The sequence below is a fragment of the Myodes glareolus genome, chromosome 7 (assembly GCF_982192425.1).
Source record: "Myodes glareolus chromosome 7, mMyoGla1.1, whole genome shotgun sequence".
Taxonomy (NCBI): Eukaryota; Metazoa; Chordata; class Mammalia; order Rodentia; family Cricetidae; genus Myodes; species Myodes glareolus.
This window is the reverse complement of record NC_142032.1, coordinates 74615017-74630339: the sequence shown is the minus strand read 5'-3', so window position 1 is coordinate 74630339 and position 15323 is coordinate 74615017. Positions and strand designations below refer to the sequence as shown.

The following is a 15323-nucleotide window of genomic DNA, read 5'->3' as shown; positions in this document are numbered from 1 at the left end:
AGAGCCATGGGGATGCACAGAAGGTCCTCAGAAGCACCTCTGATGCTCCCCTCAGCACCACAGGAGGGGTGCAGTCCACATGTCTGCACAGTTGAATTAACACAGCTACACTAATTTGGGGGCTAATTTAACCTATAATCTCAGTTTTAAATATGAAAGGGAAAGTAAGATTTAAAATGTGAAAGTATCGAAGACAAAGTAAACTTAAGGCAAAGTCTTAAACATTCCATTCGGATTTCAGAGAAATGGAAATAAGATCTGAGAATATAACTTCATATTACACAGAATCTCATGTACTTAATGTAAGTTGTTTTTGTTACTAAGCTCATTGCAAAACTGATTTTTAATTTCTGGGATATTACTAGAATTTATGTAATATTTAGGGAGGCAGTCAGTCATTTTGCCAAGCATTGGCACGTTTCTGACCTAACCATAGAGACCCCTCTGAATGCTTTTATTGTTCTGTAAGTGCAAAGTGAGGTGTTTTTTTTTTTTTTGTAATGAGTGGAGAAGCAGTAAGTAACCACATTGTTTAATACTAACTCAAACTGCATAATTCCAGTGTGGCAGACATTGCTTTCAGGACTTTAACTTTATAGATTTACCAGCAGCACCTGACTCCACCAACAATAACAGGCCCAAGGCACAGCAAGGTTAAATAAGCACTCCCAACCCCGTGCCACGATAAGAGGTAAAGCAGGGGCCCAGCAGGGCAGTCTGATGCTGGAGCACTAGTGCTGGGGCCCCCGCTCCACCCTGTGCCTCTGCTGGGTCTCCCGTTATGCTCACCTCTTACAGTAATGTGTCGGCAAAGCACCAGGTCTTCTCTTCCAGTGTAGCACCACAGGAGTGGCTGGGTTTCCCTTGGGTACGTTTAGATACCCTTTAGTAATGAGACAAATTAGAGGTGGCTCTCTAGACTGCAATTTAGGTTTTTCTTCTTGGAATTTTTCCTCTAAGGTATTTCTTCCTAAATACACATCTTCTCTATAGATGAACTCTGGATAACTATATCCGGTGTTCATTTGAATGGACAGTTTGGTTGTTCTTCAGGTTGTAGTGTCCTCTTTCAGCACAGCTGAAGCTGGTATGCAGTGGCTCTTTCAGTGTTCAAAGTTTTAGGATTTGATGGCATTCATAGTAAGTAAATGCCTCATAAGTAATGCATTTATTATTTTGTTGTGATCGCTACAGGGAAATACTTTATTCTGATGGTGACTCAGTAGAGAAGTTCATGTGTGGTTTTATTGCTTCTAGGGTAGTATGGGCAGCATTACCTGCATTGCTTGGAAAGGGGATACCTTAGTGCTCGGAGATATGGATGGAAATCTAAACTTCTGGGATTTGAAAGGCAGAGTATCCAGGTAGGAGCCAAGGAAATCTGTGTTCAAACGGAAACTTACTGATAATAGGACCGATAAACTTGAGTGCAAATTGGAACTTTGAATCCTGTACTGTCTAAACTTTGGAAGAAGGGTGGTCATGATCCAGGCTCTGATTAGCACAGTAGACTCTGTTCTGCAGGCAGCCATGCAGAAGTCCTGGGACCTCATTCTAACAATATTGGGCAGACCCACCTGTCCAGTCTGTTTCCCATTCTCTCACTCCTGATCAGAATAGTGGACACACTGACCGACAGTGTTGAATTTCATATTATGTTGGTATTTTTATTTCTTTGTCCTTAGAGGAATACCCACACATAGAAGTTGGGTGAGGAAGATTCGTTTTGCCCCTGGCAAAGGAAACCAGAAGCTAATAGCAATGTATAATGATGGCGCTGAAGTGTGGGACACTAAAGAGGTAGGCCCAGCCCTACAGTCTGTCGGTGAAGCCAGGGAAGCTATCGGTATGGGAACTGGTTCTGTTTTCCACTTTTTCTGAAAATGGAATATTCAATAAGTATGTCCAGCCTCTTATAAGAAATTATTTGTTAGAGAATTGAGGCAGTGGGACAGCTTGATTGATGGGCTGTTTAGTGCCATCACTGTGACTGAGACCTGTGGAGTGCAGACCGCGGGTGGGAGATGGGCTGCCGGAGGCTCTTCATTTGCAGACATATTCTGGGCCTCTGCCACACAGTCTCTGACTATTTAATCCAGAATGGTAAACAACTTTATTTTCTGTCAATCATTCTTACAGGTTCAGATGGTGAGCAGTTTAAGAAGTGGAAGAAATGTGACCTTTCGGATTTTGGATGTGGACTGGTGCACATCAGATAAAGTGATCTTGGCATCTGATGACGGGTGCATCAGAGTCCTGGAGATGTCGATGAAGTCTACGTGTTTTAGAATGGATGAGCAGGAGTTAACAGGTAAGATGCATTCCTGAGAGGGTGCTTGCTGCCACAGGCTCTGGCTGTCTAGACAGAGCGCACCTACTGCCTCATTTCAGAGAGCTGCTGGGAAACTATGACTCTGATGACTTCAGGAGTAAGCTTTCTGTGTCCTGCGTTTTGTATCAGTGCAGATCCACTCCAGTGCAGGGTTCTGTGTGTCGTGTTTCTGTCCTGTCTGTGATCAACCAAAGCTAAACTAGGTGATTGTACTATCTTGCTCCTTTTGTGTATGGTTGTTTTGTTTGTTCTTTTACAAAAAAGAAAAAAATTAAAAGCATAGTAAAAAACTAAACATAACAAAAACTGCATTTGTGACTTGTTTTTCCTAAAGAAAAGATAAGCTTATCCACCTAACTGTTTAAAAGACGGCTTTTGACTTTCAGAGTGGAATCCTCTTTAGAATGCACTTTTGGGGGGCAACAGTGTTTCTGGTCCTAACTGGGGTAGCCAGGGACTTCCAGCTCCAAGTGTCCTCTTGTCGTCCTCCATGTGCACTCCTGGCCGTCTGTTTTATAGACATTGCTTAGAGCCTTGGTCATTTGTTTACTGGCTCAACTCAGAATTGCCTGTGCTTCCTAGAGCCAGCTACTATTTGGTGCTTGGGAGGCTGAGGCTTTGTGACAGTGCTGGAGTCCCTGCCACAGTGCTCGTGGTGTCCCTGACATGTGCTGTGCATTGCTTGTCACCCCAGACCCCCGCCTGCCGTACTGGGGCACTAGCTCTTCTCTCTTTGTAGCTGTGACTGCCGTCAGGTACAGGACAAGCCACTTGTTGCATTCCCATACTTGATCTTGATCATTTGTCAGCTCCGCAGAGGTGTGAGGGCCTCCTTGCCAAGGGAGACGCACAGAAGCGAACACTTCACACCTGAAGAGCCAAGGAAATTGAGGGAACACCAAGGGTGATGTTTAAAAAACAAAACAGTTGCTAGTTCTAAGCTGAGAAGTAGGTAAATAAAATCTAAGTATTTAGAACTTTTTTCACTTTGGATTTAAAATTTAAATCTCAAGGCTCCATCATCACTTGAATGTGCGCTACAAAACTGGAGTCCATCATATTAACTGTGTATACTGTATTAAACATCTGGCTGGGAACCAGGGTTTACATCATCATACTCTAAATTTGACTAAATTAAAAAGAAAAATATTACTCCCATTCAATCTCTAGTGGTACAGCCTCAGCCAGAAAGGTGGATTTTAACATAGTGATGGGGAAGGGTCACTGCTGGGCACTAGCTTCCCAGGGAGGGTACAAAAGCAGCCTTTATTGGGCTCCAAGTCCTTTGTCTTTTCTTTGCCCTGGTTCTCAGGGTTGACTCCAGAGCCTTGGACATGCTAAGTGCTTACACTATTGTGTCCCTAGCTCCCAGACTCTAGGTTTTTAAAAATAATATAATTATCAAGATATTTGGGGAGTAACTAACAACCTTTGAATGTGGATAGTATTTTAGGTGCTTTTATAGAATCAGCAGTAAAACTCTCAGGTGTGAAAACATTTCTCACCTTTTCTGACTCTTGAGTTGGAAAGCCTGTGCACAGTATTCGTCGCCAGTTTAATTTTGATTTGGCATATAGAGTGTTTGCTAAAGCAGCATTGCTTCCTAGAAGCATGAGTCAGATGGGTTGCTTGAAATTTTCCTTAAGAATTAAAAAGAAAGAGATAAGGTTGATCTTAGTAAAGATTTTATTATCTTAAATATATAAAAATTATCATTTCAAGTATAATCTTTATTAATAATTACTTAGGATATTTTACCTTTTTAAAGCACTAAGTCTTTGAGATCTTGTTGATATTTTATCTGTATTGCCAAGTAAATTGGGTTAGCTATATAACTCTGAGGACAAATTTTCAGCAGAAATATTTGAGTCCTGTTTGGATTTTATAACATTTCTTGTAAGCAGTCGCTACATATTCGAGTCACTTCAAATCTACTTAGAAGTTGCATAATGACTGAGTCAAGCGTCAGGATTTATTAAATTATTCAATTTCTTCATCATGCTGGCCATCTTTCAGGTGCTCAGTAGCTATCCGTGTAGCTGGTAGGTTTCTTTCATTTTAGATGGCACAGTCTGTCATACATTTGGCCATTTTAACTGATTGTTTCTGTTCAAGAGACCAGGGAAGAAAGGCTCCACGGGAACTGGAGGAGACTGGGTAGTGAAAGCCCGCGGGCCCCTGGGCAGTGGGTCAGAGGTGGGGACCCCAGTGGAGGGAGATGCTGTGTGTAGCTGCTAAGTTTCTTTCCTTTGGAATGTGCTGAAAACAGCCAGCTCTTATTTGTTTTGTATTGTCCTAATAAGCAACTGCTGCATGTTGGAGGCTATAGAAAATTATCCCTGTGTGCAAAAGACTTTATAAAAGACTCATGGGAATGACAGAGATCAGCGGTCACCCAGTTCCTTCACAACAAACTCCTGATAGATGGTAAGACCATGTTAGTTTAACAGTCTCAGGGGGAAAAAACAACAACAACAACAACAAAAAAAAACCCCTATCTGGTGGTACAGACAATGCAGGTAAATGTAGTTGTAGTTGTTTTTAATGTTTTTTAAAATGAGCTTTATTGGTATGAATTGAGTTATTACATTGAGTCTTTTTTTCAGTAGTACAGAGCTTTGTATCATTCTAGATATTGAAACGTTAAAAAGGAGAATGAGAATGTACTAATCAAACTTGATGCAAAGAACCTCTCCTCTGAAATAAGTCCCAGTTGCACCAGGTGTAGGCGTTGGTCCTCTGACTGCTCTGTAAATGGTCCATAGCTGAGACTCTTTTGAGGTATAAAAGTTCATTTCATTGAGAAGCACTCTTTTGTTGCCTAGAGCCTGTGTGGTGCCCATACCTCCTTGTTCCAAGGGCCGCCCTTGCCTTGAAAGCCTTCTTACTACACCAGCCTTGGAATGGCCGATATTCTTTGGACATTTCTCACATGTAAGTTATTTCCTTTTTTCTGTGCATAATTTACTTGGGGTTGAGGGTCACTCATGAAAAATAGCCATGGCTTACAGTCCAAAACCTAGAAGGAATAAAGCCTTAGCACCAATCCAAGCAAAGGCAGAGAGACTACACATATTGTAAGGAGGCCACTTGTTTGTCCCAGCTGCCCAGAACCGAAATAATAACAGAAATCATATTATTTAAATCACTGTTTGGCCCATTTGCTCTAGCTCCTTATTTGCTAACTCTTACATCTTAATTTAACCCATCTCCATTAATCTATGCATCACCACGAGGTCGTGCCTACCAGCAAAGTTTCAGCACATCTGTCTCTGGCAGCGACGCCTTGGCTTCTCTCTACTTCACCTTCCTTCTCCCGTGTTCAGTTTAGTTTTGCCTGCCTAGCTAAGCTCTGCCCTGCTGTAGGTCCAAAGCAGTTTCTTTATTCATTAATGGTAATCACAGCATGCAGAGGGAATTCCCACATCACTACACGGATTCCTCTTCTACCTGTTCACCGCTGTGGGGCCTTGGCAGAAGAGTGGGTCAGTGCGGAGAGGAGCTGCTGGTGCCTAGGATGCTCTCAGGGCTGGGTGATCGTCACACAGGGCTGCATCAGGACAGAGGGAAAAGATGACTATGAAGAGGGCCGAGAGTCGCTGGAGGTTTGGGGCCAGGCCTAATTCTTTATAAAGCAGAATCGGAAGGGTGTTTATAAATCAGTGTCTACCTCACTGCAAAAACGTCTTCATAGAAACAAACCAGAAATTATTTACTACAGTTTACTGAACTTACCGTGTGTGCACGGCACAGGGTGGTGTGGTGTGAGGGCTTCGTTGTTTTTAAGGCAGTGAGTATCTGTTGCCTAAGAACTATCTACTTAGAGAACCAGATACCATCCCACAGGTCAGAGGAGCAAGTCAGTTAGTCATTGTTCATTGCGGGTTCTTTACTGAAAGGAGTCTAGACCTGATCGTTCTTAGAGCCAGCTTTCTCCTCTTTGGAAACCTGTGGTTGTCTTTATTCATATCCTTGTTTCTTCTATTCAGTAAGAGAGGCAGCCATAAAAATGGTCAGTGAGTCCCAGACCCTTTGTTACTACTTTGTCCTGTAGCCAAGTTTTTAACAAGAGGTTATAAAAAGGTTATTTCTATGTTAATCCAACCTTTTTTTCAGTAAAGAAATACATGGTAGTAAATGCAGAGACAATGAATGATTCAAACTTTTTTTCTGCACAGTGATTATCCAGAAAATGAAGAAATAAAGACTCTCCTTCAAGAACAGTTGAATGCGTTGTCTAAGTAAGCCCTGTATTTCATAGCAGATAAGAACACTGGAAAGTGACACACGTTAATTTGACTTTTAAAACCCAAACAGTTTTCTTCCCAAGTGTTAATGACCCACAGAGAGACAATTTGTTGACATAGGTTTGTTCCTCTTTGCAGCTCTGTTTGCTAGAAGGACTAACTTAGTAACTGCAGGAACAGAGTGTCCGTCTCTCCCAGTTCCCAGTTCTCAAACTGCTGTGCTCTATCAGGAGTTCCATGCCCATGAACGCGTCATGGAGCCCGTCTTAGAGAATGTGGGCAGGTGACTCTGAGACAGCCTGTGCCAGGTGCTGTGAGTGCACAATTTGGGCTAAGAAACAGGTGCTCCTTAGAGCCATGAGCAATTAAAAATAAATATTGAGAATTATTTTGCAAAAGGAGGAGACAAAATAGGAGTCCACATGAAGTTCTTGGTAAAATAGAGCACTTTTTCTGCAGTCTAGAGTCTGCCATATGTAATAATAATCTTTAATAAGTACTTGATTAATGGAAATTTCAAAGTAATTACTCACTTGTCTTCAGTTTCCTAAGATTAACATTTGTGTTTAACTGGGAAACTGTAGACTTTAAGAATGATGTCAGCAGTGACATCCTTGTTCTTGCTGTCAAGTGAACTGTTGCAGGATACAAAGCAGAGTCCTGGCCCCTGGTGCTCAGGGTGATTGACAGCATCCTTCCACTTGTGTAAGTTGGGAGCCAAGACAGTAACCGCTCTTAGAAATCCTGAACATGTGTTGATACATCTCTTTGCTTTTGTTTGGTTGGAAATGTTTGTCTTACCTCTCTCTGGATTCCTGTTGCAGCGACATAAAGAAACTCCTGCTTGATCCTGAATTCACTCTCTTGCAGAGGTGCCTCCTTGTTTCCAGGTAATGCTCTCTGACGTGTTGCGTAAGAGATAATTTCAAGTTAACTTATTTCTTTTATTGAGGCTTTGTACGTTACAACTGAACTCTGACATGTTTTCAAAATCCAAGCTCCTCCTTTCGATTTGACTTAGAATCCATTTAAGAGTGCTGACACTCACCTGAAGTCTGGTGACGTCTTAAATGAGGTCTGGGCTTGCTGTGCTGCACGGACTTCCACCGATGGGGAGCTTTAAAAATGTCAGCTACAAACTGTGCATTTAAGTGTATTGATAAACATATTGATGAGTTACTATCAAAAGCAGTTGCCTGCGCTTTCCTAGTGTTTAACAGAGTCATTCACAATGCGGGCATTTCCCACCATGTTCCAAAGTACAAGTGGCAGATTATTTTGACACCTTATCCAGAAGCTTTTCCTGTGAAGCTGATGCCCAAACACAGAAATACTGGGAGAGCAGTCCTGTGGAGCTGTGGGATGTGAAGGCTCTGTGTGGTCAGGCCTTGTGCTGTTGGGAACCCAGTAACCAGCTCGAGGACCCACTGATTAGCGCTTTCCCTGGTGGACTCGGGACTTGAGGGCCCTCAAGGGAGCCTGACCCGACCCTGGAGTGTGAACTCACGGAAGCCTCGCTTTCCTCCTTGCAGGCTCTACGGCGATGAGTCAGAGCTGCACTTCTGGACGGTGGCGGCCCACTACCTGCACAGCTTGTCCCCAGCCAGGTCCGGGGACGCAGTGGTAACCAAGGAAGGCGCTCCTCAGGACAGGCTGAACAACCCTCTGGACATCTGCTATGACGTGCTCTGTGAGAACGCCTACTTCCAGGTGCTGCCATTGCCCTGAGCAAAGCCTTAGTCACAGATACCTTCTTCATTGTTGACGTTTTCCTGAGTATCCTAAACTTGGGGAACTTTCGAGCCCAATTAAAGTCCCCTTCCTAGAAATAAGTGTTATGGCATGTCGTATGAAAAGCCTGATTCTCTGACAACTTATAAACACTAAGTTTTAATGCACACACACACACACACACAAAAGGTTGATTTTTGTCTTAAATTTTTTAACTTGGAATGCTTATTTTAATTTGTTCACTTCAATTTTCAATAAATCTCAGTATTTACTTGACTTAAAAAGTTTGATAGCCCAAACTAAACTAACTTCCTTTCTTCCTTCTTTCTTTCCTTCCTCTTTCTTTCTCCTTCCTTCATTCCTTCCTTCATTCCCTCCTTTTTCTTCTTCCCTCTCTCCCTATCTCTCTCTTTCTTCTTATTCCTCCTCTCTTGCTCCTCCTCCTCCTTCTTTCCTACTTTAGAAGTTTCAGCTAGAAAGAGTTAATCTACAGGAAGGAAAACGGTCCACTTACGATCACACAAGGAAGTGCACAGACCAGCTGCTACTCTTGGGTCAGGTATGTCGGCTCTGATGCTTCCTGGAGTTGCTGGTTGATGGACATTTCAGAGCGTCGTTGTGCGTGTAAATTCTCACTTATGCATCCATATGTATATAGCCACTTGAACGCGTGTCCTTCTCTGTGCACACTTAGGCTTTCTTTAACAGTCCCACCAGCACTCATTGTGAGGCCGCAGAGCCGAGTGGTTAGCCCACTGCAGCTTTAGCTTCTGTAACAGACAGCGGCTGTTTGCTTTCCTGCACAGCTGAAGTGGACGCTCCTAGCAGCCCTGCCCCAGGCCGGGCTTTATGCTTGCCTTAGAGCCAAAGTGCAGGACTTTCACCAGCCTTGTATGTGTTGCTAAGGCATCCAGGAGTGTTTGCAAGTGAACATTACCTCTATGCTGCAGACTTAGACGTTCCACCTTATGGTTTTAATAGGCTCTGTTGGAAGAGAATGTCCCCGTAACTAGAGGAGGTGTTTCTCTTACTAGACGGACAGAGCTGTGCAGCTGCTGTTGGAAACGAGTGCAGATAACCAGCACTATTACTGTGACTCACTGAAAGCCTGCTTGGTCACCACTGTCACCTCCTCAGGCCCTTCTCAGAGCACCATTAAGCTGGTGGCAACCAATATGATCGCCAATGGCAAGCTGGCAGGTAAGGCACACTTTATTGCATCTGTCGGTGCTGGGTTGGGCTGCTGAAGACACGTCTCTATAGATGCTACAGAAAACTAGTGCTGTGTATAGGATGACTGCAGTCACATGAGCCGAGCTTATTTTAAGTGCAAAACAAGGAGTATTAATGATTGCAGTGACAGTAAGCAAGGGTCCCACGACCCTGGGCTAGGTGCTTCACCCCAGTCCATGCTTTAGAATGTGCTCGTGCTCACTACCCTGGTGCTTGAGAGGTAACATTGTAGAGGTAACTCTGTACTAATAGTTTAGTTTAAAATTCAGTTTGACGACTTCCCATTATTCCCAGGTTGAACACTCCTTATCTGAGACAATTAAGTGTGCTCACCCTGTATAAAATGTACAAGACTTACGTCAAATGTGGTTTTACTTTTTAATAATTTGTTAAAGAAAGCGCTGCAGGGTCAGATGAGGGGACTGTTCTGTCTTCCAGAGGGCGTTCAGTTACTCTGCCTGATAGACAAGGCTGCAGATGCCTGCCGCTACCTGCAGACATACGGCGAGTGGAATCGAGCTGCATGGCTTGCAAAGGTAGGCATTCCCAGTCGGTGTCCTGAGAAGTGAGATAGAGAACTCAGCTCTTTTGCTGTTCTCATGACCGCTTGCTGGTCCACCTCCGGTTGAGTAGTATTAGCTGCTGCTTTTACTGAAAACACCTTGCACTGACAGCAGTCAGGTGAAGCAGCTGACTCCTGCTTGCTGGCATCTGATGCAGCCAGGCCCCCAGTTTGTGAGAAACAGCAGCTTTCGGGTGATGTACCAGTTAGACTGTTTGTCTCAGTGAAGCACAGTTCGCTTCTCTGCAGTGTTGTGGTTCTGCTTCTTCCTTGGGAGATGACTTCAGTAAATCAGCTCAGCTTAATTCTAGAGTATAGGAAATACGTAGGGTTGGAGATTGTAATGACAAACCTAATTTGCATTAAGTGTTCTACTCCTTTCATAAGGCTGGGTTACTGGCAGCAGATCGTATAGCAAAGCTCCTAGTACAAGTCTTAGTTACCATGTGTGTGGCAGGGGAGCTGTGTCAAAGGTCACGTTAAAGATAAATTGGGCATCCAGGCTTAAAGACAGCTTTCAGATAAGGTCAGTCCTGCTGGCCCAGGGACATTCTCCAGATAATGTAGAGACAAGAAGAGAGCAGGAAGTTTCACTGGGAGGGAGTCCCCATGTCGCCGAGCTTTGGGAAAAGCTGCCAGGCCGTGATAGACTACGGCCTCTCACCAGCAAGGCCTTCTCACATAGCAGAAGGATGTTTCTGTTCTGATGTGGACCTTTTTCTCAGGTGCGGTTAAATTCTGAAGAATGTGCAGACGTTCTGAAGCGGTGGGTTGACCACCTGTGTTCTCCACAAGTCAATCAGAAGTCCAAGGCCCTCCTGGTTCTTCTTTCTCTGGGTTGCTTTGTCAATGTGGCAGAGACACTTCACAGGTATGACTGGTGAGCCCTGACCACTCGGACTGGGTGGCCATTTCTCAGTGTTCTCGGGTTCTAATGGTGTAGCTAGTTCTTGGCTATGATGTGGAAGGAGAATGGTACAGTTAAGGTTGTATAGCATCTAATGGGGATAGGGCATCTCTGTTCATTGGTTATTTGTTCTAGAGCCTGTAATATTTTCCAACAATATGTTTGCCAAGCCTAAATGACACATTTTAAGACTATAGAAGTCTTTAGACAGTTGGGGAGGGTTCAGGCTTGAGAGAGTAGCTGAGAAGAAGCCCCAAGAGCTGTAAGAGGTGGGAGAGTACGGCAAGGTGGGGTTTCCCCATGAGCACCTCACTCTGATAGGAGATTGCCTTATTGAAAACTAGAGGCAATAGATTGAGACAAACTTGAGAGATTACTGGGCAATGGGTACAGAATTTAGAAGAATTTGTGGTCCTGGATTACAGTGGTTTAAACTGCTTACCACAGTGCTCTGCAGTGTCCACCATGAAGCCTGTACTTGGAGACGTGTGCTCTTTCCTTCATAAATCAGGCCTAGAAGTGTGTTGGCGTGACTTACAGAACATACCATTTCCTCGGGAAATGTGTGCAAATTGTCAGATGCTTGGTTGACTCCGCCCACCTATGACAGATCTTGAGAACTAACTTTTTTTTGTTCCACTGACCAGCATGAGGTACTTTGATAGAGCTGCCTTGTTTGTGGAAGCCTGTCTCAAGTATGGTGCATTTGAAGTCAACGAGGACACAGATATCCTTTGCAGGGACGTTTGTGCCAACAGGAGAAAAGGTGATATGGGTGAGATTTGCAACTGTATTATAGTGAGAAAGGGCCACGTGGTGAGTCAGCAAGCCCAGAGGAGAAAGGGGAGGGAAAACAAGCAGAGTGGCCTGCTGCACCGCAGGCTGGTCAGAGGAGGGGCAAGGACTGCGCAGTTGAAGGACCTGTGCTCTCCAGTGTGTGCTTGAACTTAAACAAAGGGAAAGCGAATAATTTAGAAAAGCATGTGGTACTAGTACTCTAAAATAATATTCAAAATGACGTGTTTTGTGGAACATGTTTTGTATGTTTACCCAGGAAATAGAGATTAAAAAATTTTAAAACCTCCCACTGTACCCAAGTGAGCCTCTGATATGGAATAGGACAGAGCGTTTGAGTTGTGCTATGCAGGCAGGATGCTGTGAGCTGCCCACGCCAGGGACACTATTTCTTCTAACCGTCTCTTGGGGTGCTTTCTTCTTTTGAAAAGAATGGGCTTGTGGATATAGCTCCCAGGTTCTCGTGTTTGCAAAACTACCTTTTCTCTTACACTTTTTCTTGAGCGTCTACATTTGACCTCATTTCTATATGTTGGTTATTTAGCCCTGTAAAAACTCATTTTTTAAAGCTAAACTAAAGCAAAATTTTTTGAAAAGTGACTAAAGCCTAAGGTTAGGCAAAGCCATGGCCCCAGTCATTGGTGCACTTGGTCTGGGCTCAGGTTTCTCAGAACACAACATAACAGGGCTGTCTCAAAACCCGGTGCCCAGCTGTTTAGAGCCTCTTCACTAACTAAGTATTCTGCTCCAACTGCCAGTCTCTGAGAAACTTGCACATGGAGTCGGGGGTATGTGTAGGTTCTCTCCTGTCCTCAGTGGAGTATGGGGATAGGAGCATCTGAGGACGCTGACTGGGGTCTTCTGAAAGGAACGTTGGACTCAGCTGGTGCAGAGCGCAGCATGGTTAGACCGAGGCGCTTCCCCCTCGTAGAGAAGTGCCTACACTCGTGACACGCTGCTCCCCATGGCCACCAGCCCCCCCCCCCCCCCGGAGCACCTGGGCAGAGGTGCCCTTCTATTTAGGCATTTGCGCTCTTGGCTTCCTTAACTGAGGTCTACAGAAGCTCATCACTGCCATCTATGCAGACTATGCCCGAAGCCTGAAGAGCCTCGGTTTTAAACAGGGAGCGGTGCATTTTGCTTCGAAAGCTGGAGTAGCTGGCAGAGAGTTACTGAATGAGCTTGGATCCCCCAAGGAAGAACTAACAGAAGGGTGACATGTTCTGTGCTGGAAATCCAATGTTGGAAGCAAGGTGTGAGGGGCACTGGCCTGACTGCTCACGGTCGCAGTCAAGGTCAGTCCAGACCGATGTGAAGACCTGGCCCTTGTTAGCTGTGGCACCACCTTCTTCAGGCTGCAGGTCTGTGTCCCGTGTGAGCTCAGAACAGTGGGACCCACAGTGGGAAGGTGTGTAGTGTTCATACTTTTGGAAAGTGCTTTTAAGATCCCTGTGACTACTTTTCAATATTTGTAACTTAAAAACTCAAGAGAATGGATTGCTTTCCTTTCTCATTTGTTAATTTAAAGATGTTTAAGAAATCTATAACAAGAGATTGTGCAACTGATGAATTCTCAGACACATGCTGTGTGTGCCTGTGTTGATAGGCATTTGTTTAGGACACAGAGGGCAGAACATTTGAAGATACCTTGAGAACACAGTGGATTCCTTGCTTTAGGCATTGATGAGTTTTGTATTTGGGACTCAGTCTTCATGGAACATGTCTAAGCTTCATATTTAGTGTTAGTGGTCTTGGATGGTCTAAATTTTAACTCCTAGGATACATTCCAGTAACCTCATTTCTAAAGCCTTTTTTGTACATTTTTCTGCCTTTGTTTTCTTCGAATAGATGTAATTATTATAAATTATTGCTCAGAATTTAAATATCTGTGACTATTAAAATCATAAATAAAGGAAAATCACAGCCAAGACTTTGTTGTTTTGAGTTTTTTTCTTTTTGAGATGGGTTCTTTTGGCCCCAAATAGCCAGATGAACAACACCTTCACCCCTACTTTATTTTTCCAGGGACATTGAGAAACACAACTTCAGGTCAAAGTTACAGTCCCTGGTTCCCAGCAACTTGGGGCAGTTTCCGGACCCCCATCTTCCATTTTTGAAGTTAGCTACATCAGGGGTACTTGAGGAAGATGGCTTATTCCAGACCGATGCAGCACCTTGGAAAAAAGACTGAATTTGACCAATATATCTGAGCTGAGATAAAAAGACATGCCTGTCCCTGGAGGTGCCAGTTTTCTTCCTACAGCTCCATGCCCACACCTACTGCTCACTGTCATGCTAGTGGATAGTCACTGCCTTTGGTTGTTCTTGCTGGAAGGCTGATGGGGGTACATGTGACCAAAGGCAGGTGACTTGAAAGACCTAAAATGATACTGCCCTACCCTTGACAGAATAGTTTTATGACTCCCATTCAGGGGTCAAATTGTTGCCTTGTGAAGTCTCACTGGTGGCATGAGGTCTCTCGGTACCCTCACTGTGAGTGTAGACTCTTCCCCTACTCCCTAGGCTAAGAAGAACACCAGAAAGTTCATCCCATCTGGCCCTTCCCAGCCTCAGGTTCTCACGAGAGAGGCTTCAGACCGACTTGTGACAGTTGTCATTTGTGACAGTTCTGAGGCAGAAGCCATCAGATGATGGAAACAAAGGCTCAGGTTTCAGGAGCGGTGTTAGCACTTGGAGCATTTGAAACACACCTGTCTCGTTGCGGACATAGTCTGCCTCAAGGCCCTGCCTTCGTTCCGGTCGTTTGTCACTCTCCCATCATGTTAAACCAGAACAGCGAGGGCCAGAAAACAAAAATGAGTTGTGTTGGAGACCAGTGGTATGATACCTGTTGCAGAAAATAATTTGCTAAGGAGCAGAAGTGTGTGTGCCAATTGTGGAGAGATCCCAGACCAAGGAGTCCTCAAGCGCTTGATCACCAGGGCCGCATACAGTCCTGTGGAGCCAAACCAGCAAGCAGAACAGCGAGCATTAACAAGTCTGCAGTCAAATCATCGGGCCGAGGTCAAGGGGAAACTGCACCGCACGGGCACCTGAGAGGGAAGAGGCTGACTTCTAAGGCTGATGCACGGTTTTCTCAAGGAGTGCTGGGTTAATGTCTAAGTGCTGCTTGCTAACTGCGGTGCACGATTACTGTCCTTTTCATCTGTCTCTGATTTACCCCAAAGCAGAGGGCATCTGACTTCCAGTATTTAGGAACTAACCATGATGATTCGCAATGTCCAGCCCCCCAGGGTCCTTCTCCCAGCCCTGGCAGCTCTGCGCTCCACCAAACACTAAGCAAAGACTCTGTTCTTGCTTCTTTTTGGAAATGAGCTAGGCTGTGGCAGCCTTCTCAGCAGTGTGCCCGGCCTCTCATCTGCCAGCTGCAAGGAACTTGGGTGAGCCACCACTTCAGAACTTGACTCTTAGCACGTTTGTTTGGCACAGCTCTGGAGTGGGCATCTAGTTTTTCAAAACCTCACTGAGCCCAAGAAATCCAAGTCCACGCAGATG

General features: G+C 44.5%; 1 protein-coding gene across 1 annotated transcript in view; it reads left to right on the top strand.

Moving 5' to 3' along the window:
- Nucleotides 1-13735, top strand: part of Wdr11 (WD repeat domain 11) — a 47773-nt gene extending 34038 nt beyond the window's left edge. The window contains exons 17-29 of the mRNA XM_087908389.1: nucleotides 1258-1364; nucleotides 1686-1800; nucleotides 2140-2311; nucleotides 5158-5266; nucleotides 6511-6573; nucleotides 7404-7469; nucleotides 8112-8289; nucleotides 8774-8869; nucleotides 9345-9510; nucleotides 9982-10079; nucleotides 10831-10976; nucleotides 11660-11740; nucleotides 12868-13735. Coding sequence (XP_087764515.1) covers nucleotides 1258-1364; nucleotides 1686-1800; nucleotides 2140-2311; nucleotides 5158-5266; nucleotides 6511-6573; nucleotides 7404-7469; nucleotides 8112-8289; nucleotides 8774-8869; nucleotides 9345-9510; nucleotides 9982-10079; nucleotides 10831-10976; nucleotides 11660-11740; nucleotides 12868-13024 — 1554 coding nt within the window. The 3' untranslated portion in view covers nucleotides 13025-13735. The remainder of the gene's footprint in view (nucleotides 1-1257; nucleotides 1365-1685; nucleotides 1801-2139; nucleotides 2312-5157; nucleotides 5267-6510; nucleotides 6574-7403; nucleotides 7470-8111; nucleotides 8290-8773; nucleotides 8870-9344; nucleotides 9511-9981; nucleotides 10080-10830; nucleotides 10977-11659; nucleotides 11741-12867) is intronic.
- The last annotated feature ends 1588 nt before the right edge of the window (nucleotides 13736-15323 follow it).